At 35.1% G+C, this 25,389-nt stretch overlaps 1 protein-coding gene across 1 annotated transcript in view; it reads right to left on the bottom strand.

The window, feature by feature from the left end:
- LOC111044527 (neurofibromin) overlaps positions 1-25,389 on the bottom strand; it is a 145,257-nt gene that overhangs the window by 63,851 nt on the left and 56,017 nt on the right. The window contains exons 27-32 of the mRNA XM_039427074.1: positions 24,407-24,643; positions 15,620-18,515; positions 11,030-11,221; positions 9,689-9,811; positions 7,603-7,741; positions 4,676-4,840 (exon numbers count right to left, since the gene is read on the bottom strand). Coding sequence (XP_039283008.1) covers positions 4,676-4,840; positions 7,603-7,741; positions 9,689-9,811; positions 11,030-11,221; positions 15,620-18,515; positions 24,407-24,643 — 3,752 coding nt within the window. The remainder of the gene's footprint in view (positions 1-4,675; positions 4,841-7,602; positions 7,742-9,688; positions 9,812-11,029; positions 11,222-15,619; positions 18,516-24,406; positions 24,644-25,389) is intronic.

A 25,389-nucleotide genomic window follows, 5' to 3' on the forward strand; every position in this document is an offset into this window, starting at 1 on the left:
AACGGCAGGATGGATCTTGCTTTAAAAAGTGGGAATGAGTGGACTCGCCCACCCTCACCGCAATAACACGGATAATTGCCTTCTGCAGCCTAATCAAAGGCAAGAAATGAGATATATAAGTGGATGCCCAGCACGAAATACCATACCCAAGTCTGGACTGCACAAATGCATAGTACATATTAGAGACAACATTACCGGGAAACAGATGCCTTATGTGATAGAATTTCCGCAGCATCAGAAAGAGAACCCGCTTCAGCTTCTTGATATGGAGCCTCCAAGTTAGAGTATCATCTAAAATTAACCCTAGGTACTTGATAGAATTGGTCCGGCAGACAACATCACAATTACAATTCCGCTGCCCCATCAAGCAATCCATATCATGATACCTGAGCGGGGTAGGGAGGTCAACCGAGGTAGACAAGGAAAAGCACATATACTTAGTTTTGTTCGAATTCAGAGCCAACCTGTTCATTCCAAACCACAAGCTAAGATCATTTAGATCTCTCTGCATCATATTGCACAAAATATGAGAATCCTTAGCAACATAAACCAGGGCTGTGTCATCAGCAAATGATGTAACACATCCCTTGAATTTATGGTTGAACAAGTCATTAATATAAACCAGAAATAGAACCGGGCCCAGTACAGATCCTTGGGGAACACCACAATTCAACAAAGTCAAAGTATTACTTTTTACTCCTTGCACTGTAACACATTGCTTTCTTCCACTCAGGTAAGAATGGAACCACTGGAGAATGTTTCCTCTAATTCCAGCCCTACGCAGTTTCTCCAGCAATATAGAGTGACAGACTGTGTCAAAGGCTTTTCTAATATCCAAGAAAAGGCCTGAGACCCTGCAGCCTTCTGGACTATTCAAACCTGTATAAATACCCATCAAAAAGTAGTTCAATGCCATTTCGGTGCTTAAACCTTCCTGAAATCCAAACTGACATTCATGAATAAGTTTTGTCTTATCGAAAAATCTAATAAGGCGTTTCTTTACCAGTTTTTCAAAAATCTTTGAAAAAACTGAGAGAAGAGAGACTGGTCTAAAGTTACCTACATCATATTCATCACCACTTTTGTATATAGGTACAACCTTTGCAAATTTCAAATCAGAGGGAAACCTACCATTCATGATGCTACAATAATTAAATATATCGACTAGAACTGGAATAATAGGCACACATATTTCCTTGATGAGACGTGTCGAAAATTTATCTATTCCAGGGGACTTATGATCAGCTAAGGAATTGATCAAAGAACAGACTTCATAGTAGTGAATGGGCTCAAAGAAGAAGGATTTACTAGGTGTGTTATTTTTGAAAATATCATAATATAAAGCTGTAGCATCTTCACTGGGATTACAGATAGCATCAATTACATCTTTAGGTACATTTACAAAATATTCATTGAAAATATTAGCAATGGAGGGCAAGTCCCTAAACTCAATGCCATCCCTTTTAATAAAAGTTATGGATTTTTTCCTCGCTGAGGACATACCTGTTACATCATTTATAACTTTCCATTGCCTTTTAGCTGGCATCTGATTTATATTTTGATAATAGTCTTGCTTAGCTATTTCAATCCACTTTTTAATTTTACTACTGTAAACCTTTAAATGATTTTTAATTTGTATATTATGTGGGTTCCTACGAAATTTATTGTATAATTTGTCTCTATCATGTATTGCAACACATAGTCCATCAGTCATCCAAGGTTTGAGCTTTTTGAACTTCTGATTTTTATACTTGTAATTTATAACTGTCTTAGCATTATCAACTGAGACATTTAGTACGTTAATAAATGATTTAAACTTGAAGTCCACATCGTTACTTGCAAAAACACTGCTCCAGTCATAATCGAATAATAAAGCTCTAAGATATTCATAATTAATTATTTCCTTGGTTCCCGTCCTAACATAATTCTTGCTGGCAACTCTTGAAATAGATAATGACACAGCCCTGTGGTCGCTGACATGAGTCTCAAAGACACCACTTTTTACATTATGGGTACCAGATGACTTCAAAAAGACATGATCTATACAAGTTGCACTCTCGTTTGTAACTCTAGTTTCGAAATTTACCATAGATTCAAAGCCATAACTATACATTACCTCTAAATATTTATCTGTTTTAATACTAATATTATCCAACAAATTGATATTTATATCTCCAATCAAAACTGTGTCCCCTGCTGGGAGAGAATTTAGAGCATTGTTGAGATTATCCAAAAATGAATCAAAGTCATAGCCATGCCATCTATACAAACAGAGTATTGATAAGGAATAGTTACCAAGTGTAGCCCTAATTAAAACTGTGTCTGACCCCATGATATCGCAATCCACCTCTTCACATTAACATTTTTTGTATTAACAAAAACCAAGATTCCAGATGCCCTAGAATAGTTGCTACAGGCTATATAGGTGCTATAGCCATCTAAAGAATACATAGACGCTTCCTCAGGTGACTGCAACCAGACTTCAGACAATACAATTATATCCGGCATATACTTCCAACAACTCAAGTAGGACATAAAAACGTCATAATTACAATGTAAACTTCGAATATTCTGGTGAAAAATTATAAAATCATTTACATCTGTTAATAACTATTATTCACTTCATTTATGTTGCTATAAAATCTAAAATCATTACCCATTTTCAATGCAAATAATAATCTCGTATCCTAAAACACCATTGTAATTTAGAAACCATACAAAAAAAAACAACTCCATGGACCATTCATACTCACACACGCACACTCAATCATCCAAAAAATAAAGAAATACATCTTGCCCGTAAGGGACGATCTAATTGAAAGAATAATAATTAATCAATTAAAAATAATTTAATAAAAAATCAATGTTGGATTCTTTTAATGCTTCCTCAAGCTCTACTACTCTAAATATCAATGTTGGATTCTTTTAATGCTTCCTCAAGCTCTACTACTCTATCTTCTGTTTTGAGTGTTCTTACATTCAGCGTTCCAATAATTAAACCTGGGAGGTTTTGGTCTTCCCCTTGATGACCAGTCTTTCTGGGGAATGGTTGGTATTAAAGTTTTTTAATTCTGCCTTATTAAATCCTTGCTTCCTGTTAGTTGGTATCCTGGTTTCCACTTTTTCCTAGGTTTGTTTGTCTTTCGGTTGCCCTAAGTTACTAGCTACATCCTTTCCTTTGAAATAATCATCGAGTGAACTTTTCTTTAATTCCAGGTTTTCCTCTTCTTTTCCACCTGAGAACCCTTTGCCGTATTTATGCTGCCAGCTTGTGGCGATTTGCTCAATCCTCGCTTTTTGTTCTTTATCTTGTCCTCTCTGATGATTAGTTTATCATATTTTATTACTGCATATTTTCCCTCCTCTCTCGCTTTTCTCAATTCGGGCATCAACTCTCTCCTCATTTCAACAATTTCTCTTGGAAGATCATCTGAAATGTATATTTTAGAGCCTTTGAGAAGTTTTTTATTTTCCAAAATAGACATTTTTTTCATCCAGGTAGTCAATCCTATTACAATTGGCCTGTGTTTCTGATTTTGGAAGGAACCCAATCTTCTTGCAAAATCCAACTCAAAGTCCTCTATTGTTAACTTCAGTTTTTCTCTTTTAAAACGGAAAACAGTGGCCTCCAGTTCTCTTGTTCTCTCGTTCCTGTCCTCAATACCATGAATAACTATATTTTTTCTTCTGAGCTCTCTCTCTATTTGATGTAGTTTCACTCCATGTTCTTTTATTTTTCCTGAAACCTCTCCCAAAGAGTTTTTAACTTGTTCTGATACATGCTCTGACAGTTTTTCAAATTTACTATTCAACTCTTTTATCTCTTCTTTCAGCTCATCTTTAAAACCTTTTAATAATCCTTTCAAAGTTTCTTCATCCATTGCAATTATATTGCTAAACAATGACTAGACTTAATCAAATTATTTACTTGTTTTAATTATATTCTATTTATTAATTCAATTTTTTTCAAATTATCGATTATTTTATTTTTATTTATTATTCAATGTTGCACAATGCTCAGTTTTAATTAAGTTATTAAGTCACCAATTTAATATTCCAACAGCGCGATGTTTTGCTTATTGCACACCTCAGTCCTACCTGGGGATGAGCTGCCGATCCAACGGAACAGTTGGACTAAAGATGTACGACACCCAATTACGCCGCCCTCTCCCGAGGGTCGAGCCGTTACAACCCAGGCTTGGATGCAGTGTTACTTGTTTATTATGGAAGTCGATTCGAATGTCAATAGCAGATCAACTGTTTGAAGCTCCTATTACAGACGACACTTGAGTCAGCTGGCTGCTTGAAGGTCAACCGCACACTTCACTACCAGTGATAGCCTTATCTATAACGGTGCCCACAGTCGCTGTTACTGAAACTCAATTGAATGCCAGCTCTAAAAATGGCGTATCTGTGCAAAAGTTTCAAAGTTTCCAACACTAATATGATAGCAACTTACGGATCTTGTAACTTGGATATTCACAAAAGGTACCACAATTGAACTTTTAAACAACTTGAACATAAATAGTTAATCACTTTCATAGCTTTACATATCTAATAATTGAAAAACTTACGGCGCAATACTTTCAATCAACTCTCATAATCATTAGAGAGAAATAACCGGACATTCAAAAATACAGATACCTTATAACAGAATGAAGGAATTTATGTTTACCTTGATTGCAACTTTGGTATCTTTATGTGACAGCTTCAATGCATTGTTGAACACTTTGAGGTCTTCATCGAGCGACAGAGTGGCGCCTGGTAGCTTCTGCTGATCAGGGTCAATGAACTCGTTCAGTTTGGCAGGTGCTTCTATGAAGATCAACTTGCGATTCCCCTAGGCAAGTGAAAGGAGAATATTGATAAACCCTACTAATACCAGGTTATTATTATTATTATTATTTATTATTAGCGTATGGTACATATATATAGACGCACACAAACACATAGGTAGTCAAAGAAAAATCTGGTCATGAGACCGTTGTCAGGTTAATAAAATATTGTAAATATATTAAATTTTGATGTCGAGGTTGTCAATGTAGTGTAGTGATTGTGGAGAAGCCGAGATAAAATCATTTAAATCGCCTTGGTAGGCACGTATATTAAAATTTCTGATGATGTGCTTCATCGTCTGTCTAGCCTCTCCACAATCACAATCACAGGTAAACTGCCCCAGTCATTAAGAGAAGCCCCGCATCTCCCGTGGCCAGTCCTAACCCTGTTGAGGGCCGCCCACGTCTGTCTTCGCAGTTCGAATCCAGCCACATTTACAACAACTGTGTACCCAAAGCAGATGCTGAGGGGGTATTTTTCCATCCACTCTTCCTCCCAGCTTGCTCTCATGGAAAAATTTTCATCGCTCAGTTGCTCTGCCATGCGCATGGGAGGATGCATTGACTTTAATCGATCACCCATATCCAGAAGATCTCCAAGGATTGGAAGTGCCCTGTTACTCTTTATCTTTTTGTATTCATGAACAAGAGCAGAAGATTTACGCAGCCCCGGTAGTACCAGGTGGTAGCATGAGACATAGAAGACCAGGTGGGGTCATTTCCGATCCAGTCTCAAATTATAATTTTTTCCTCACAAAATCTCATTTAAATTCGACTGCAAATATAATTTATTTGTACGTTTATACATTTAAAATACACTCAAAAATATGAAAACTCATAATATAAGTAAAGTGAAATAAAAACAGCATCATATCATTGGAAAACACCAACTTTTTCTTAATATTTCACTCGATAATTATTGTTCAATCGATCATGCACAAGCACAATGGGGGCATAGTATTAATAAAAAAAAACATATTGTTACCATTTATGCAGATAATGGAATGATATTGTTATCAGCTATATAGGTTATTCACTTTCCAGTGGTTATAAATTCACCTAAACGTATAACACATTACCAATAAGTATTAAACATTACCATCACCATCTACCCCATAACCCACGCTTGAGTACAAGCTGATAGCATGTAATAGCTATTTTAGTAGACAAGGAAGCAGCTTGAATGGTCAAATTCAAACAATAAGAATCGGATAAAGTTGAACGAGAAAGGCCGTGTGGGTTCGTCTGCGACGCAGTTCTTGATACCTAACCTTCAAATTAATGATATTGTGAAAAGTTTATTTACCACAAACGTGGGCTTAGGTCTGTGCCTGGAGGAAAAAAACTGAAAGATAGGTTACCTGGAAGGGGCTGGCGTTTTCCCCATCAACAAGCCCACAACAAACTAATAAGCAATGGCGCCTGGAGTCGGATACGACCCAACCTAGGTTAACCCTAGTAGGGTTGATAAGATTTGCATTTGAAACCAATTTTGAGCAACACAGTTCAAAACAAATGCTCCCACAAATTCCGTTTTTGAGTGGAGAATAAATGTCAGATTCGTTGGCAGCTATCTTAGCTTCATAACGATAGGCGCACACAGATCGTCATCGAACGGACGGCACGCATCGGACGATTAGATTTGATGAATTGTTTGCAATTGGAGTGCGGATACCTATACGATGCGAATAGGTATGTGCACTCCAATTGAGAACAATTCATCAAATCTAATCGTCCGATGCGTGCCGTCCGTCCGATGACGATCTGTGTGCGCATACCTTAATCGAAATAGGCTTAAATGGAATGACGGTAATAGTGATGAATGCATTTTTATCGAAAAGGAACTTCAACTGATTTTTCAATGCAGAAGGACAATAACGACAAAAAACTTATGTTAAACCCGATTAAGAATATGACATAGTTATGACATAGTTACTGAAATGAAACGAGCTCGAGCTTCATTTCATTATTCATTAGAAGACTTACAAATCAATTATCACACGAATAATATTTATTAAATATTATTTTGATAATTTCCCAAGAACACTGTAAAAGACATGCATCAATGACTCAACCTTAGAAAAACATTTATTACAGTTTGTGTATGTATTTTCAAACATGCATCGGTTCTACTTATCCATTAGATTGATTTGCTCTACAGTGAGGTCCACGTTATAAAGGCAGTATTATTTTATTAACATTGATTTTGCCATTCTTGTCTATCACTCGACAAAGCAGATAGAGCTATCCTTCTCTAGCACCGTTATGTTCCAGATTGTTTTTAACAATGTAGACATATAAACAATTGAAAAATATTTTATCTCAATTATGAAAATATATTATTTAATCATTAACAAATATTTTTATCAACGAATGGAGTATAATAGATTATGAGACATTATTGAAAGATTATTAGACAAAGTATTAAAAAATATCAATCATGAAAACTTATTATTGAACAATTGTTTTCTTAATGAATAAAATATAATTTATTATTTTAAACAAGAATGAACAGTTAATATTGCATCAGATATACCGGTATCCTCTGTAGAAGGCAGTGGCGAGGCAGAGAATCGACAACGCTGTTCTTCTATACTGTCATTACAACGGAGACCTCACAATTATTGTAGGCTAGAACAAAAGTGAATCTGTTTTTACTTCTAGCTTTTTCCAATAAGGAATGTTATTTTTCACTGATTGAAATTCAAAGTAGAAGAGCTTTAAAAACCACCAAGCATGATAATTTCAAACAAGTGATTCAACTAACCTTGATGGGAGCGAATATCCGATCATGAAACTTTGTATACTCTCTAACCCAGCTATTGCAGTTGTAGATGTAAGCCGCATGAATATTGTTGTAAGCAAACGGAGGCAGAATCTGGAACCATTTTTGCAAATACTCTGTCCTGTAAATAACCAGATACATACGTTCGAAAAATTACTTTCACAAAAATGAATCAGTGTAATAAGTACTAGCAAACACATTTTATCATACTATTCCAAATAAAAGATCGTGGAAATATAGGAAAGATTAAATGAGGGCAATAAAGGGATGAGTTCCTGGTACCCTCAAATATGTACATTCAGTTGACTCCGGTTACAACGCCTTCGGTTACAGCGCTAATCCGGTTATAGTGCTCTTATATTGACAGGTCCAGCCGATATCCCATATAATTACGTGTATTTCAGATCCTTTTATAACGCGGTGTATCTCCGGATAAAGCGCTGTTTTCACATGTCCCATAGCTTTATTGTTGCTCTCAGTGAGTGAAATTCCACAAAATAGTCTATTCTTAAACAATTCACCAGTGACTGGACAAAAGTTCTAGTTATGTAATAGTTGTGAGCCTCTCCCAACTCTTGGAATTTCCTATTATAACCAGTTTGTATGGAGTCAATCACCCCTACTCATTCCCTCTCTGTTACTATACTGAAAAGACTTTGTGAACTGGACATTGTCAGTAGACTGATAGTGGTTGTGCGCAACGTGTGAATTCTCGTACCGTTTATTTTCGTACTGTTGTGGGTTTTGTTCTGTGATCGTCTACATTATGGTAAAGCGTAAAGCATTAACATTTGGACTGAAACTTGAAGTGATTGAGTATTTGGAAAAAGGTGAGGAACAAAATTAATGTGTGTCGAGTGATGACGAGGATGACGAAGATAACATTACCATTAAGCCAATGGCTTCAGCAGCACAACATTCCTGGATAGCTACATTCATTCATTTCTTTCGACGAAAATGTTATAACTAATGGGATTGGAACAGATGAAGAATTAATCGGTCTAGTTTTAGGAGAAAATGAAACTAATAATGATGATTTTGAAGCAGATTGTGAAGTGGAAGAGGAATTTTTGAGCCTCCAACTCTTTCTCAGGCTTTTAAGCAAGTAAAACAATTTATTTCTTTTCATGAGAGAGAATGAGAGTGATAACATGATATTTATGATGCATATGAGTGATGTATAAGATTTCAAATAGCATAGACATGGAATTCCTAAATTCTACAAAAATTCAAAAGCTTATTTATTTTTGGAAGTCATAAAATGTTCATCAGAAATGTTGCAGAGTTTACAGTATATAAAATAAGTATGACATAGTAATTTAAATAGCTGTTTAATGCTTGATTATCTTAGAACCCATCTCCACTATTGATTAATGGCAATTCGGGTTATAGCGCGTCTCCGGTTACAAAGCGGTTGAAGGGACCATCCCGTTCTGAGCGCTCCCTTCAACCGCGTTGTAACCGGAGTCTACTGTATTTACAAATAAATGAATAATATTCGGACCCCTGCTATCAGTACATGTTCATATACAAGTTTCATGAAATATCACAACTCGTTGACCTTTTTTTTGTAAAAATTGAGTTGACAAGATAAAATGAATGTGTTGAAAATGACCATGACGTCTCACAGCGCTCCACCACGTACATAGTAGTTTTGCTATTATAACGATTATACTACTATGTGTAGGTTGCAGAAAAGCCGTTTAAATTGTAATCATGATTTATTTCTCCAGAAACAAACAGAGAAACCTTCTTCTCGAAAAAGCATTCTCTGATTGGTTCTCGTGAATTTAATCACGATTAAAATTTAACCGGCTTTTCTGCATCCGGGCCCATGTCGTTCAAGAGTGTTCAAATTTATAAAATAAGGGATAATTTCCTATTTTCTCATAATTGATATTCTATTAGATTTTCGGTTTGGTTTGATCATATATTTAAATGCAATATTATAGCCTATTTGGAAAAAAATGAGAAATCATCCATTTTCATCCTTTGCAGAATTGAATGAGAGTATATGTTGTTTCTCAATTTGAGATCAAGAAAATAGTGTAGATCTTGCATGTATTACCTGAATCGGTTGTCAGAACATGTGTGAGTAAAATCGACAACCAGCTCAAACTGAGAATGGCTGAACGGCTTCAGCGTCAATATCACATGATAAATGAGAAGGTCGCCATTGGTATCGCCGATCCTAAAAACATACTAAATCAGTTACTACATTACACTTTTACACCAATTCAAAGCTAATATTCAACTTGAATAAATGCTTGAACCCAAGCATACATTACTATACTTGCACTATTGAATTTAGGATCTATTTAGGAACTTGGGATCTTAGAATATATGAGAATACTAAGAATTACAGTAGGTATAACCATAGATAAACAATAGCGTAAGTAGATATCCCATGGTATAGGGCGTTCATGTCGCAACTGTTATCTCAAGCCAATTATTATCGATTACTGTCGGTTTTTACTGTTTTGTTGGGGTGAGAGTGTATGAACGGCACAGTATGAGAGACTACCAGCGTCACACAGCTTCACGGGAAAGCACTACGTGGACTATCGGCTTGAGATAACAGTAAAAGTTGCGACATAAACGCCCTATACTATGGGATATCTACTCATGCTATTGTTTCTCTTTGGTATAACTATATCGAGAGAGAAGACAATAACCACATCGAGTTTGAGCTTGTATGCGAATAAAAGTGATAACTCATATTCGTTGCTTATTGATGGACTCGTAAAACCAGTTTACAATTCAGTATCATTGATACCTTATCACATATTTTTCTTATTCAGTTCAGTATATGACAAAAATGTTTGATGGCAACTGTCAATCAGCCTTGGTGCTTCAAGTAACACTCTCATGCGCACAAATTTAATTAAAACGTCTTTCATATCCCAGACCGGACTATATCATATAAAGTATCTTAATATCCGTAGAACAGACTGATTCAGGAGAGGATTATCACTTGAAAAACCTAGAATTGTAGTATTATATTCAATCTAATTTTACGATTAGGATGGGAAAATATATGAAATATAATGAAGGAAAGATCGGCTTATACACGTACGGGTTAGGAAATTCACGAATGACTCATCATCACGTCTGACCTACTGGACTGATTAACATGAAATTTTGCATATAGGTACTTGATTTACCGAGGATGGTTATAGGCCTATTTTAAATTCTTGATGATTTCAGTAGGTCAAGATTTTAATTAAACCCTTGCGGAGCACAGGTTACCTGGTAGTACCTAATCAACATAGATCAATTATTTCTAGTGCATTGGAGCATAAAATGAAAGTTGGTATTATAAAACCTATAATTCATAAATTTACAGAGCAATGCAAACTCATATTTGAAGTATTAATGCTGATTGCATTCATCAATTGTCTGTACTTACTTGTAACGCCGAGCAATATAATAGAATACAGGATATCCTGCTTTCGACGTTCCAGCCTGATAGAAAATATTCAAACTCTTGATACACTTGAATTCCTCTTTTTCGTGCATATTGTGCTTCACCATTAGATCTTCGAAGTTCGATCCCGACATATTGATAGAGTTCCATCTATTGTAGGGTGTGAAGAGAACGCTAGAAAAATATACAAATTCATAATCATACATGGTGGAATAATACGGGTTACTTAAAGAAAAGTTGCATTCATTTCAGAAAAGTAAGTGCATTTAATTAATGGAAAGGAAAAATCTAATTAAAACCTACAAAACCCTAAATCCCTATTCAACACCTATTGAAACCCAATTAAATCTGAGTTTTCGTTTGTGCGTAAATGCCGTCATCGACTTTTCGATCGAGATTTCAATTTGTCTAAATAACCTAAAAGATTATGTTCAATTATGTTTTAATGGGGGATCTTACCCCCTGTGGGTTGGGGGGACTTTGAGTCGAACATCGTACTCAAGAATGTGTTGAAAACCAGAATTCACCCACAGTATCCCTGCTTGACGTAGGAGGCGACTAAAAGGGACCCCAAAGCAACTCCACAAGTTGCCTTGCCTTCAAACCCACGGGATCTGCACCATCAGGGCAGTTTCGGAGGGGCAAGAAGAAAAACCCAAGAGACGATTGAGTACTTTATTTATGTAGATTACAATATATACTGGCTTATACACTTATATACAATAGCTTACAATACAGCAAAATTATAGATGAATTTACAAAATATAAACTAAGAAAATAATTATTGAGCTGCATTATATCATATGAAAAAAAGCAATTTGTAATAACTATAGATAAGATAGATAATATTGTTATGCATCTACATAAATTGGCGGAGCTTTGGACATATCAATGCCCATTCTTCGGAAAGAATATTCGAAGTATCCTTCCCACTAACTCTCTACCAAAAAACCAGAGAGACCAGAGATGGGTGAAACTTCAGGCACAAATGCGGGTCAAGAGGCTGCGTCGAGGGTGACCAGGTGCCATAGAGGCAATTTGTCGACCCCTCCTTCAGCGGAAGTACCTACAAAAAAGCCAGGAGTGGAACTCAAGTAGGTATGAGTTTGTGGGTGGAGAGGCCAAAACTCACCACTGCTCAAAGAAGGGTGGCCATTCAGGGCTACTTGGGATAGGTGAGCCTTTGACCCTGCAGAGTTTCGGAAGGGCAAAAAGAAAAACCCAGAAGACCATAGATGGGTGAAACTTCAGGCACAAATGTGGGTCAAGAGGCTGAGTCAAGGGTGGCCGGGCGCCCTAGAGGCAACTTGGCCACTCCTTTCTCAGCGGAAGGACCTTCAAAGAAGGCCAGGAGTGGAACTCACGTAGGTCACGAGGACTAATCAGTCTCCTAACTAACATACTATTTGGGGACACAATAAGTTTCGGTTGACTTGTGGGGTTCTTTGAACCTTTGGATCCTTGAATCCGTCCCTTCAAAAAAAATAAACAATGGGAGATCTTGAGTTTACAATTCTTATACTTTCAAATGGCAATTTGTTGATATTATTAGAAATGTTTCTATTCTTGAATAATAAACACAAAAAATGAAAAGTTATTTGATCAGCTGTTTTAGCACACTTGAAATTTGGACAAAATGAATGTCAACAATGCTTGCCGTTGTCGACTGCGGAAATTTACGCACAAACGAAAATGCACCTTTTAATGTGAATAGTTTGATAAATAATGTCTCGAATTATTAGTCTGAGAAATGATAATGTTATAATCAAAATTTAAAAACCAATTTAATTCAAGATCCTGTTTACTAATCGATTATAGTTTTATTTTAGATTTAATGGAACAGAAAAAAATTATTGGAAATTGATGAGAGATTACATAAATGTTCAAATGCTAATGGATATAGGCTCATAATAACTAGGATTTTTGCTCAATTTATTATTATTATTGAAAATATTATAATCATGAACCTACATTCTGAACATTCGGTAAATACTTGGGCCAACTGATGAGTGGGGAAAAATGTTTTTTCTTCTTCAAACAATAAACAATGACACAGATACAAGAAGCAAGATTACAGGAAATTAGTTTTTCCTCCGCCTACTGTCTAAAGTACTTACTTTACTCCCTGAAACCTAATACTAAAGTGTCACTTTTTCGCTCTCGGTAGTAAAAAACAGAAAAACTCCCTAGGGAGTAAAAGTGACTCCATTTAAATAACATGGGAAGCATCTTTATTTTGAAACTTACATTGTAATAGGTTAGAAGGTCTAAGCTCAGATGAGAAAGCATAATAGAGGTGTCTGTCATTGAGTCAACTGAATTCAATACCACAACCAGAAATTTGATCAACTCATGAAATATATGTTTGTATGATAATTATTATATTCTTAATATTAGTAGACGATAAAAATTTATACAATTTTTAAAATATTTTATTCTATTCAAAATACCAGCCAAAAAATATTTTTGATCTGCAATTCAAATCTGAACCGCGTGATCTTGAGTCAGCCATTTTTGTTAGCTGCTCAGCTGATATAATTGTTACAACTTTTGCCGATAGATAGCGCAATCGGCAGTGCCAATCAGACGACCGGATTTTAGGTTTTAGATTTAGGTTATGTTGTTAGGAATCATTGTCACCAATACGTAAGTTATTAGAATGATTTTATTTGCAGTTTCTATAAAAAATGTAGATGGAGGAAAAATGTTGTGTACATCACGAGCGAAATAGTATATTTCGCACCTAGGGCCGAAAATGAGACTTTTCTGGCTCGAAATCGGTTTTCAAGTCCGAGGCCGTAGGCCGAGGACTAGAAAAGATTGAGAGCCAGAAACACATTTTTGCCCATGGTGAGAACGTTATTTTTCGCCACACAGAAAAATAAACAATATAAATATGAGAATAATTTCTTGTTTATTAGGCACTTCCGAAAGCAAAGGAAGGTCATAGCTCTAGCAAATCTGAGGTAATCTGAATATTAGGAAATTGTCCAAGTATTTTTATTTTTTATTCTGATTTGTCTAAATAACCTAAAAGATTATGTTCAATTATGTAAGAGGTTGAGTTTATACTTTTTATTCTTCCAATTGACAATAAGATGATTTTATTATAAATGTTTTGATTCTTGAATAATAAACACAAATAATGAAAAATTTTTTGATCAGCTGTTTTAGCACTGAAATTTGGCCAATCTGAATGTCAATGTCAACAATGCTTGTTGTCGTTGACTTCGGAAGTTTAGGTTAGAAGTTCTATCCTACTCTGAAAATCGAATTTGAATAATTTATAATATATAAATCTATTCATCCAAATAAAATGATATTATCTTATTGCAGAATACTTATTCAACTCTAGAAGCATAAACTGATTCCGTTTCATAAACCATTTTGTAAACACGTTCACATCAAATCAGAATCAGCTGACTTCAAGGTTATTTTACAGCCCTAGGGCCGTAAAAGTTTTACCGGTCTGGTCAGAAAACAGTCATTTTCGGCCTCCATATGACGCACGAAAACCAGCTCATTACATCCAAGTGGGGCGAAAAATACTTTTTCTCCCTCAGGAAAATTGCTGCCCTCGGCTTCGCCTCGGGCTTCAAACTTTTTCCCACAGGGAGAAAAAGTCGTACTTTTCACTCTAGATATACAAATAACTATTTAATACTTATCTCTGTAAAGATTGGATGCTTTATTACACGCTTTATCGATTTGAAACTATAAAAGTACATATGCCAAGAATCAATATTAAGAAAACTCCAGTTCACAATTTATGTAAATGGGAACTAAAAACCAAAATAGGGAAATCGACGAGTTTGTTGAATGCTTTATTACACTCTTTCTCGATTTAAAACTATAAGGACCGGTTTCCGAGGTCGGGATTTAGCTAAGTTCTAGACTTAAAACACCTGCAGTCAGAAAATTGACTTTCCTAAACAGGGCATAATCGTTATCACAGTCAAAGTCACGTTTAAATTAAATTTCGAAAAACTAAAAAATTGTACACAGAATAAAATAAAGAGAAAACAGTGTAAATTTTCATCTATTTTGAATTATTTAGGAATAATTGGTTCATTCCGTCAATGAAAAACGTTTCCAATTATAGAAATGAGGAGAAGAATATTTATTTTTCTGCAACTATTTACTGCGACTACGCCTCGTTTTGGAAAGCCAATTTTCTGACTGCAGCTGATTAAAGTCTAGAAATTAGCTAAATCCAGAGCTCGGAAACCGGGCCCTTATAGTTTTAAATCGAGAAAGAGTGTAATAAAGCATTCAACAAACTCGTCGATTTCCCTATTTTGGTTTTTAGTTCCCATTTACATAAATTGTGAATCCAGCTTTGAAAGTCTAGAACTTGGCTAAATCCCGAGCTCCGAAACCGGCCATTAAGTTACATAGGCCTGAAATAAATCTATGATCTGAAATTAACAAATGAAGAAACTCTAGAAATTAAAACTATAAAGTTACAGAGGCCAAGAATCAATCTATGATCTGAAATTAATAAAATGAAGGAAACTCTAGCAATTTTACGGAATAAACTCCAACGGAAACTAAAAATTGGCAAATTCTTACTTGGAATCGACAGGTTTATGCTCAGGAGGACCAAGGTAGGCGAGTAGAGTGGCCATTTTGTCGAACATAGCTAGCCTATGAGGTTGCACAGTCAAATCATTTCTATTCCTTGTATTGTGAGAGTGTACCTGTGCATGAGTCACAAATCTATCAATATTTTTTACAACATACAATATTGTTTTAAAAATAAAAATGCACGGTACTGTTAATATAGACATTTTCTTAAAATATTCTCTACAAGGATGATTAAACCCCAGGCCCGCCAAGTACCTAATAGCACGCTTTTGTAGTACAAATATCTTGTTAATATTCTGTAATGTTGTGCTACCCCAGAGCTCTATACCATATGAAATATGAGAGTAAATCAGTGCATAATATAATGTTTTTGCTGTTTCATTGGGCACATACCTAACCATGTTCCTTAATACAAACAGATTACTACTGATTCTAGTGGCCAATTCATCAGTATGCACATTCCATGAGAGATCCTTGTCTATCATTAACCCCAGTAGGTTTGCCTCTGTTACATTTTCAACCATTGAATCGCCAATACTAATCATAGGCTGGAAGAGATGATTTTTAGACCCAAATTGAATACACTTACTCTTTTGCGGGTTCACTGCCAATTTTGACTCATTATAATATTGTGCAACCAAATTTGTTTTAACATTAGCTTCTACCTCAAGATCATTCAAGTTTTTGTTGTTGAACATCAATGATGTATCGTCAGCGTAGAGTGTAATATTCAAACCTACTGGGACTGAGGCTTGCACATTGTTAGTGTAAAGGACAAAGAGCAATGGGCCTAAAATAGAACCCTGTGGCACCCCTCTTGTAACACTCAATCGCATCGATTGAGCTACATGAGACTGAGATTCAACTGTAACAAATTGAAACCTATTTGTCAAATAGGACTTGATTAGACAACTACAGATTCCTCTTATTCCAATATTTGAAAGCCTATCAAGAAGTATGTCGTTATCAACGCTATCAAAGGCCTTTGAAAGATCCATGAATGTACCGATAACAAAGTTTCCCTTATCGACCTGTTCAATAACATTCTCAACAAAAGTGACCGCTGCAGTAATTGTCGACCTACCTTTTACAAAACCATTTTGACAAGCTGAAATTAAATCAAATTTTTCGAGGTAAGTCATTATCCTGGAATAAATTAGTTTCTCAAATACCTTTGACAGAGATGGAAGAATAGAAATAGGTCTATAATTTTGTATATCAGTTCTAGCACCTTGTTTAAACAATGGTTTTACCTTGGCAATTTTAAGTAGATCTGGGAAAATACCCGTTTCGAAAGCGTTATTCATTATGAATACTAGTGGTGGAGCTATTTCAATACAACATTCCTTAATCACTGTCACTGGGATATTATCAAATCCAACACTATTTTTCGTTTTGATACTTTTTATTATTTTTATAATCTCATCATTATTAGTTGGAAACAAGAAAAAATTTCTGTTAAAATTTGAATTTGAAGAAGAGGAGTCATTAATTTGTAGATTTGATTTTTGAGCCTTTAATTTGGGTGCCATTGATATGAAGAATTTATTAAATGCATCAGCTACCTGCTTGGAATCAGTTAAAATTTTTTCATTTTCTTTTAGTTCTATATTAGGCTGTGTTTGTTTTGTTTTACCTCTAAATTCATTAATGATTTTCCAGCTTGTTTTTGATTTATTTGAAGCTCTCAAAATTATATTACTCATATATTGCTTTTTTGCCTGAACAACTTCATAATCATAAATTTTTTTAATAGCTTTCAATTGCTCCATATCAATTCTCAAACCATTATTAATTCTGATTTTAGCCACTTCCAAAAGATGTCTTATTTGCTCAATTTCGTCGGTAATCCATTCACCTTTTAATCTCTTTTTGCTCTGAGTTTTTTTTCTTCTACATCTCAAAGGGCAATTTATGCCAAGATGAGACTGTAAAATTTCATGGAACCTCGCAAATTGGCTGTTTACATCTATTGCATTATAAACTGAAGCCCATGATTCACCACTCAAAGAGGTTTTCATTTTTATTATGTTTTCATTAGAACAAGTATACATTGGAATACCAAGTTGAATTTGTTTAGACTTGAATCTGGTGGAATCACGTGTGCCATGTGTGCGAAAAACCTGTGCAGTATGGTCTGATAACAGTGTATGAACAACCTGTACTGAATATATACCTTTTTCAATGTTAGTGACAATGTTATCAATTGCTGTTCTGCTTATTCTAGAAATTCTTGTTGGTTCTTTAATCGTGTAGTGTAAATCAAAAAGATTCAGAATATTTACAAGATTTCTATGTTCAGAAGAACTATCTAAAACATTAATATTATAATCGCCTGCAACAATGACGTTATTAGATACATGACTGCAAATACGATTAAATAAAATTTCAAGGTTTTCAAGAAATATATTAGTATCACCGCTAGGTGATCGATACAGACCTACTATAGCATACGGATCTCCATCAATCTTAAAATTGAAGCCACATATTTCAATATCCTTAATGTGACTCAAATCAGAAATATTAATAACAGTAAATTTATGATCAATAGCATTCAAAAATTCAAGACTGGCATACACGACCACTCCTCCTTTTCTCATATCAACTCTGCAGTAACTACACACTAGAGACATGTTATTGATAGGTAGGGAATTGATTTCATAATCTTTCAAGCCATGCTCGGTCAATATTAAAATGTCTGGTTGTTCATCCTCCACCAAGATGTCTAAAAGAGCTACCTTACTAACTATTCCATCAATGTTTTGATGTATTATTTTCAGACTATATGAGTCTTTAAAATATCTATTATTAATAGTGTCTTTGACAAGGTATCTTCTATTATTATTTTCTTCCACACCCCTGTCACAGCTTATTAGTTTCCCTTATCATTTAATAATTTGAAAACGTTATCACACATTTTACTTAGACTAGTTGAGCCCAACCTATTCAAATGCAAACCATCTTTGCCTAAGCCTTCTCTGGTGTTGATGAAACTATTGGGGTTAACAAATAGTACACCCAATTTGGCGCATTCACTTCTGATGGAGTCATTAATCCTCGTAATGTATGAGTCACTCACTGAACGCCTTAGTATTATTCCGCTGATTATTATCTTGATGTACTAAAACATTGCTTGGCTGTCCTTATCATGTTCCTCATCTCATTCACCACGGATTCTTCAGATTCTCTGCGGATTGAATTTGTTCCTACATGAATTAATACACTTTTATAATTCTGTGCTGACGATTTTTTATATTTATGTTCAATCACTTTAGTTAGCTGCTCGATGCGTATTCCAGGACGAACATCAACAATACAATTTTGAGGAGTCACGTTTCTAATCATAGAGTCGCCCAAAACTATATTCTTATTTTCATGAAATCTACGTTTTTTCTCCTGATATCCTGTAGATTCCCATTTGCGACGGTTGTGTTCATAACTGGTTGTATCCAGCGCCGGAAATTCATCGTCATTAAAAATTGGAATGTTTGATCGCTTTGACCGAGCTTTTCCAGAATATTCTAGTTGACCACCAACATCAAATCGCCTAGATTTAGATCTCAACAAGTCTTCATACTTATTTTTCCACTTATTGGCATCATCCCTAGACAAACTAACTTCACTCCTAAGAGCATTGTTATCTGCATTCAAAGTTTCAATTGTCGTAGACATACATCTAAGCTGATCTTTGACAGATAAATTCTCTTTTTCAAATTCAATCATCATTGACTCGATGTGCTTCTTTTGTTCTTGGAGGGATTCAATTTGCTTTTGTAAATCTTGAGAATGAGCTATTAAATCATCGCGTTGTTGGAGAAGCTCAACTGTTTGCAAGCTTGGAGAAGAACTTGTTGAGATTGTTCTTGAAGTCGGTGTGTTTACACTCATATCACATGTCAAGGGGGGAGTTATTTTGCCACTGCCAGGAGTAGTTGGTTTCATGTTCATCAACTTTTTATTGCCTACTGGAGTTGTCTGCTCTATAGAAATGTCATCGTTAATATCAATATCCTGATCAGGTGCAGTATGATTATGCAACCCACTTTTCTCCAATACTTTATGCATTAAGGCGTTCGTTTTCAAAGTTGCGGGACATCCATTGAATAGACACCTAAACGAAACTCTCCCATCCAACATTGTACGTTCTTTTCGGTAATTAAAGCCATCTATCTGAATAGCAACATTATTCCTCTGTGTTGTGAATTTCTTTATTATTGAAGACATAATGATATTTGAAAAAATCACTAGCGATTATGCACAGTTGTTATTATTCAAAAAGGTAATGAGTGATGGCGAACTGTTCATGAAAAATTATGCGAAAAATATGGAATTAAAAAGTGAAAAGGAAAAGGATAGGAAGAAAAATGCCAAGAGAGCTGTCAAGGCAGAATACGGAAGCTCCTGATTGGGAAGAGAAAAAGGTTAAAAGCTTTGAGTCTACTTTATACACTCTACTTTCTACGTTTACTATCATAGTCTCATTTATTTGAGGTAAAAGAGTGAAACATTGTTGACGAAAAAAAGTTCAAAAACTGCCGCGCTAGGTTGTCATAGTAACACGTAGCCTAGATAAGAACCAGCAATATAAACAAAAACCAGCTGGAGATTATCTGCTTTGAAACAGTCAGCGGTAGTATAGATAACTTTTCAGATTGTTGCCGTTATCAGAGTAGGACTTTCACTTTCGTTATCACTCCTGAAGCCGGTAGTTGCTCAGTTACGATAGTCCTAATAGAACCACAAAGTCGAATTAGGAACAAGAAATAGCACGTGTAGTGTGTAGGTCTATGCCGGTTAAGAAAAATGGAGTCAAAACGTTCAAAAACTGTATGTGGTACGCGTATTTAAATCACTGTTACTAGTCACTCACCCGTCATGCAGTCATGGAATTCACTGAAACAGGTACTTAGAACTTTCATAAACTATCCAAATTCTTCCAATCTTTTATTTCTTTCAAATAACCACTGTAAAATGATGAAAAATACGGAGCAAATAACTAAAACAACATTACAGGGCAGCCCAGTGTAACTTTATAACGGCTCATTAGCTCTAACGGCGTGTGGTGAAATCCGATTTTGTCAGTTAAGGGCTAATTGGAGTATACCCTTCCTCTAACGACACGTTTAGTTCCTGGTGAAACCCGGCCTTAGTAATTTAAGACAAATTATTGATAGTTTAATAGAAAGTCACAGTATAACACAGTATAATGGTAATATTGCAAGATTGTGTGGTAGAGAAGACTGCGAATAATTTTAATTAAATAGGTAGGCTAGTTCAATAAACAAACATGGACAAATTAATAGTTTAATAGATAGACAGTTTATTGCAGGATTGTGTGGCAGTGAAGACTGCGAGGAAAGTATACAGATCCAATCCAGGGGGAAGAAGATCCAATCAAGGGGAGAGGATGACCAAGAATGCGCTGGATTGACGGCGTCGAGTTGAGGCAGATGGGCATCAGAGGATGGAGAAGGAGAAGAAAAGCAGAAAATCGAGATGAATGGAGGCATACTGCGGGAGGCAGTATCTACCTCAATAGGTAGAACCAAGGAAAAAGTGGTAGAAAAGACTCTGAAGTATTCACTGCTAACAACATATTTTCTAGCCATAGCCACCTCCATCATCATCTCCATCATCTGGGTGTACGCAACAAGGCACTTAAACTTTTGAAATCATATTTAAACAATAGAAGTCAGTCTGTATGTATAAACTCCAATCTCTCAAATCCATTATCTGTTCCTCACGGGGTCCCTCAAGGTTCCATTCTTGGGCCTCTACTTTTCATAGTTATGATGAATGATATTGAGTACAACATTGGATCAAAAGTTGTATGCTATGCTGATGATTCATCCATAATTACAATAGATAAAGACCTGAATACTCTCCAACAAAAAATGAACAAGTGTCAGGATGAGGCTGCAGTTTGGTTCAAGGCAAATGGTTTGCTGCTTAATAAAGATAAAACCCAGATATTATTGCTTGCACTGAGACAGGTTAGTGAAGGTGCAAAAAATGCTAAGCTTCTTGGTATTACACTGGACCAAAAGCTTTCCTGGAGTTCTCACATAGATAATTTATGTTCAAAACTCTCCAGGGTAATTTACTTGTTACGCAGTCTCAGCGACTCTGTTCCCAAAAAATACATGAGAACTTGCTATTTTGCTTTCTTCCAGAGTGTGTTTCTGTATGGCCTGGAACTATGGGGGTGTGCTCCAGATGCACAGAAAGTATTCTTACTACAAAAGAAAGCTCTTAGGATAATTTCTGGTGCAGCATATTTGGATCATTGTAGGCCTCTATTTGTTGGAGAGAAAATCATGACTTTGCATGGCATGGTAGTTTTCAGGCTCTTGATGAGTGTAAAGAGAAAGATAGGCTTGTTCCACTGTAGGGATGAAATACATAGCTACAATACTAGGAACAAATCCAAAATTGATGTACCCTACTCAAGATTAAGCAAGGTATTAAATAGTCCAAGTCTCATATCATTAAAGCTTTTCAATGCACTACCATATTCGGTTAGGGTTTTACACGAATCAAAATTTAAATGTTGTTTAGAGTCTCTCCTTTTGAAAACCCCCTTATATTCTATTTCTGATTTTTATCAAGTAACAGTGGAAGATTTTGCCTAATTATGAAAACCTTATTAATCTTTGAAGAACCTCAATTAGAAGATATTCTGTGATTTTAGAAGATAAGAACATTATGTGATCTTACCGTACTCGATTATATTGATATGTTTGTGTTGAAAATCAATTAGCCTATTCTCAACTTATGTCTAGTTTTAGTAATATTTTACATGTTTTGACTGTGTATTTATTTGACGTTTCCAATTGCAATGTAAACAATGCTTGAAGGAATAAAACACATATTGTTGGATATTGTTATATTATCAAGTCTCGACTCAATGTCATTCACCGAGCATTACCGCACTTGCATTTTGAATAGTTGACCGAGCGAAGTGAGGTCTAAGATTCAAGTCGACGGTTTTGCATTTCTCTTTATTTATGTTTATATTTATGTTCCGCATTCACGGCGAAACGCAGCAATATATTTTCATTAAATTTGACAGGTATGTTCCTTTTTGAATTTCGCGTGGACGTATACATAAGATTTTTTAAAAATTTTGAATTTTAAGGATAATACAAAAAGAAAGGAATTGATAACTCGAAACAGCATATAATTTTCTCCCGACTTTTCTCTGTTTTTTACTCGGTGAGCTTTTGATGATAGTAGCATAGTTCTTCACAACAAATTATTGTCTATACAACAATCCAAAAAGCCATTAATTGTTTACACACCAATATACCGTCAAGCACTGCCGTTAATGATTTGGAGGTTATTCAAAATGAGTTATTAGGTATCTTATTTCAAAAAGTTAATACATTTCGTTCAATAGCTTTTTCCACTGAAACCTGGAGGTCAACATTCAAAGTCCAAAAATAAAAAAGCAGAAGATCCATTAGAGCATGAATGTTATTATATGAAATTCTGAATAATAAAATATTCATGCCAGATTTCATCAATTTGTTGAATTTCTATGTTCCATGCAATAGACCAAGACTTAATATGCTATTTCAAATACCATTTGTCAGAACCGCTCACCATTTCAATTCCTACCTAAATAAAACAATAGACTGAACCCATTCCTTGACCCCTTCTACGACCGCTACAATACATCCAAAAAATCTTGAGAAGAATTATGCTGCTCAATTGATGATTAGATTATTATTTTTGAGCTCTAACAACTTTTTCTTTTTTTAATTGTTTCTTCTTTCTTTGTATATATGCATATTTTTCATACCTCTTCACTAACTTTCCTCAATCTAACTCAAATTTCGTTCCCTTCTAATCATTTTAGTTATACTGAATCGTTGTGAATATTTAATGAATTGCAATATTATTTTCTTTTGTTTTTGTTTTTTCTTTTCAATTGTAAAGTTATGCCATCAAATATGTCATAAAGGTTCGAACTGGAGTATGTCCGTGAGCCTTTCTAAGTTTGTATCAAATAAATAAATAAATAACTATCTCGCAGACAACGACAAGTCAGGACAGGACATAATTCACTCTGATGGACAGTATTAGAGGAGGCTGTGGTTTTTAACTGCGCGAGTTCAAAGAACTACTAGTTATGAATATTACGGTGAAACGAATAAGAAATTGTCCTTTCCATTGTATTCATTACACCTTATCAGGTTCATCAAGTTACCTAATACGGTGGAATTTCTTGATATATGTGTACGGTATGGTGTAAATTTTCATAATACACAAGCAATAAATTACAAGATATACTGCCTATTATTATTATTAAACGAAAATCCAAATTGTATGCTGTAATTCACCCCGAAGACTTCTGCTACTGCAAGTATTGACAACAGAGTGAACAGCTAGATGGAAATTCGATGAGCGCTAGTATTCAAAAACTATTTGTCAGCCCGGGATTCGAACCCAGTACCTCCTAATTGCCGGTCAGGAATGCTTACCCTTACACCAAACTGACAATCTCTGAATAGCAACAATCATTTTATAGGAAGCCATAGCGGCCAGCCAGTCTACAGATGGAAATTATTTTTGAATAGTAGCCCATATCAAATTTCCATCTAGCTGTTCACCCTGCTGTCAATATTTGCAGTAGCAGAAGTCTTCGGGGTGAATTACAGCATATAATTTGGATTTTCATTTAATAATAATAATTATTAATTCATTAACATTTGAATAATTGCAATATCTCAGTAATTTCACATCTATATACTGTCTATCTATACTGACGATAGGATTCGATTACTAGGTTGTTCCCTGTGATTTTCAAACGAAGTTGTTGTGTTACATACCTGCGTCCAATCTCGAAATGAGATCGCAAGAAGTCATTGAATGGAATCATGTGCTGCTCCTTGCTGAACTCCACATGATTGGCAATGTTCTGCAGAATCTTCGACATCAACATCAGTCCTCTTTTCACAGGCTGAGATACAGGCTTTTCCACGATATTCATTTCTTGAGGTGAAACTAATTAAAAAAAAAAAAACATTTTTCATTGAAGAAACTGTATTGAACGCAAAATATAGCTATATCATAATGAATCTGTTGATGATAACTAGTGAAAATTGTAATGTATCTGAGATGTGTATTGTGATGTATTCAACTGTGTATTAATAAAATAATATTGAAACTTGAACTACCGTTTATTTTGAGGTATAAATTAAGGGTACATCAAATTTCAATATTGTTTTATTAATTTATGAAAGTAGCCCATTCAAGTGAAGTGTTTTCAACTGTGTATTTATTTCATGCAATAAATGAATTTGAACCTGGTAAATATGGTAGATTCTAGATGGTAGATTACCAACTAGTAGAAACATTATGTAGTTGGTAGAGTACCTATTCAAACGAATTGAAAAAATGTGGATACTAACAATGAAGACAATGGAATTTGTGTTATTTAATAAATAAATGAATGTAATTAAAGTCGACTTGCCTAATTATTGTGTGGAAATTTTCAATAGATAGATGATTGCATTTATTCATCACACTTTAGAATATTACAAGTGTGGTGATCGAAGTTGAGGCAATAAGAGACCCCTCTTCCACTCCACCCAAATTTTTTTCTTTTTCATTATATCATGTTATCAATCCAATGACTGATTAAAGAATACAGTATACTCATATCAAATAAGCAACGAAAGATATGTGTTTCTACTCATAATTCCACAAAAATTACAACAGACACGGGATTCGTCATTGAATTTTTATCT

Source organism: Nilaparvata lugens, chromosome 4 (assembly GCF_014356525.2).
Source record: "Nilaparvata lugens isolate BPH chromosome 4, ASM1435652v1, whole genome shotgun sequence".
Classification (NCBI taxonomy): Eukaryota; Metazoa; Arthropoda; class Insecta; order Hemiptera; family Delphacidae; genus Nilaparvata; species Nilaparvata lugens.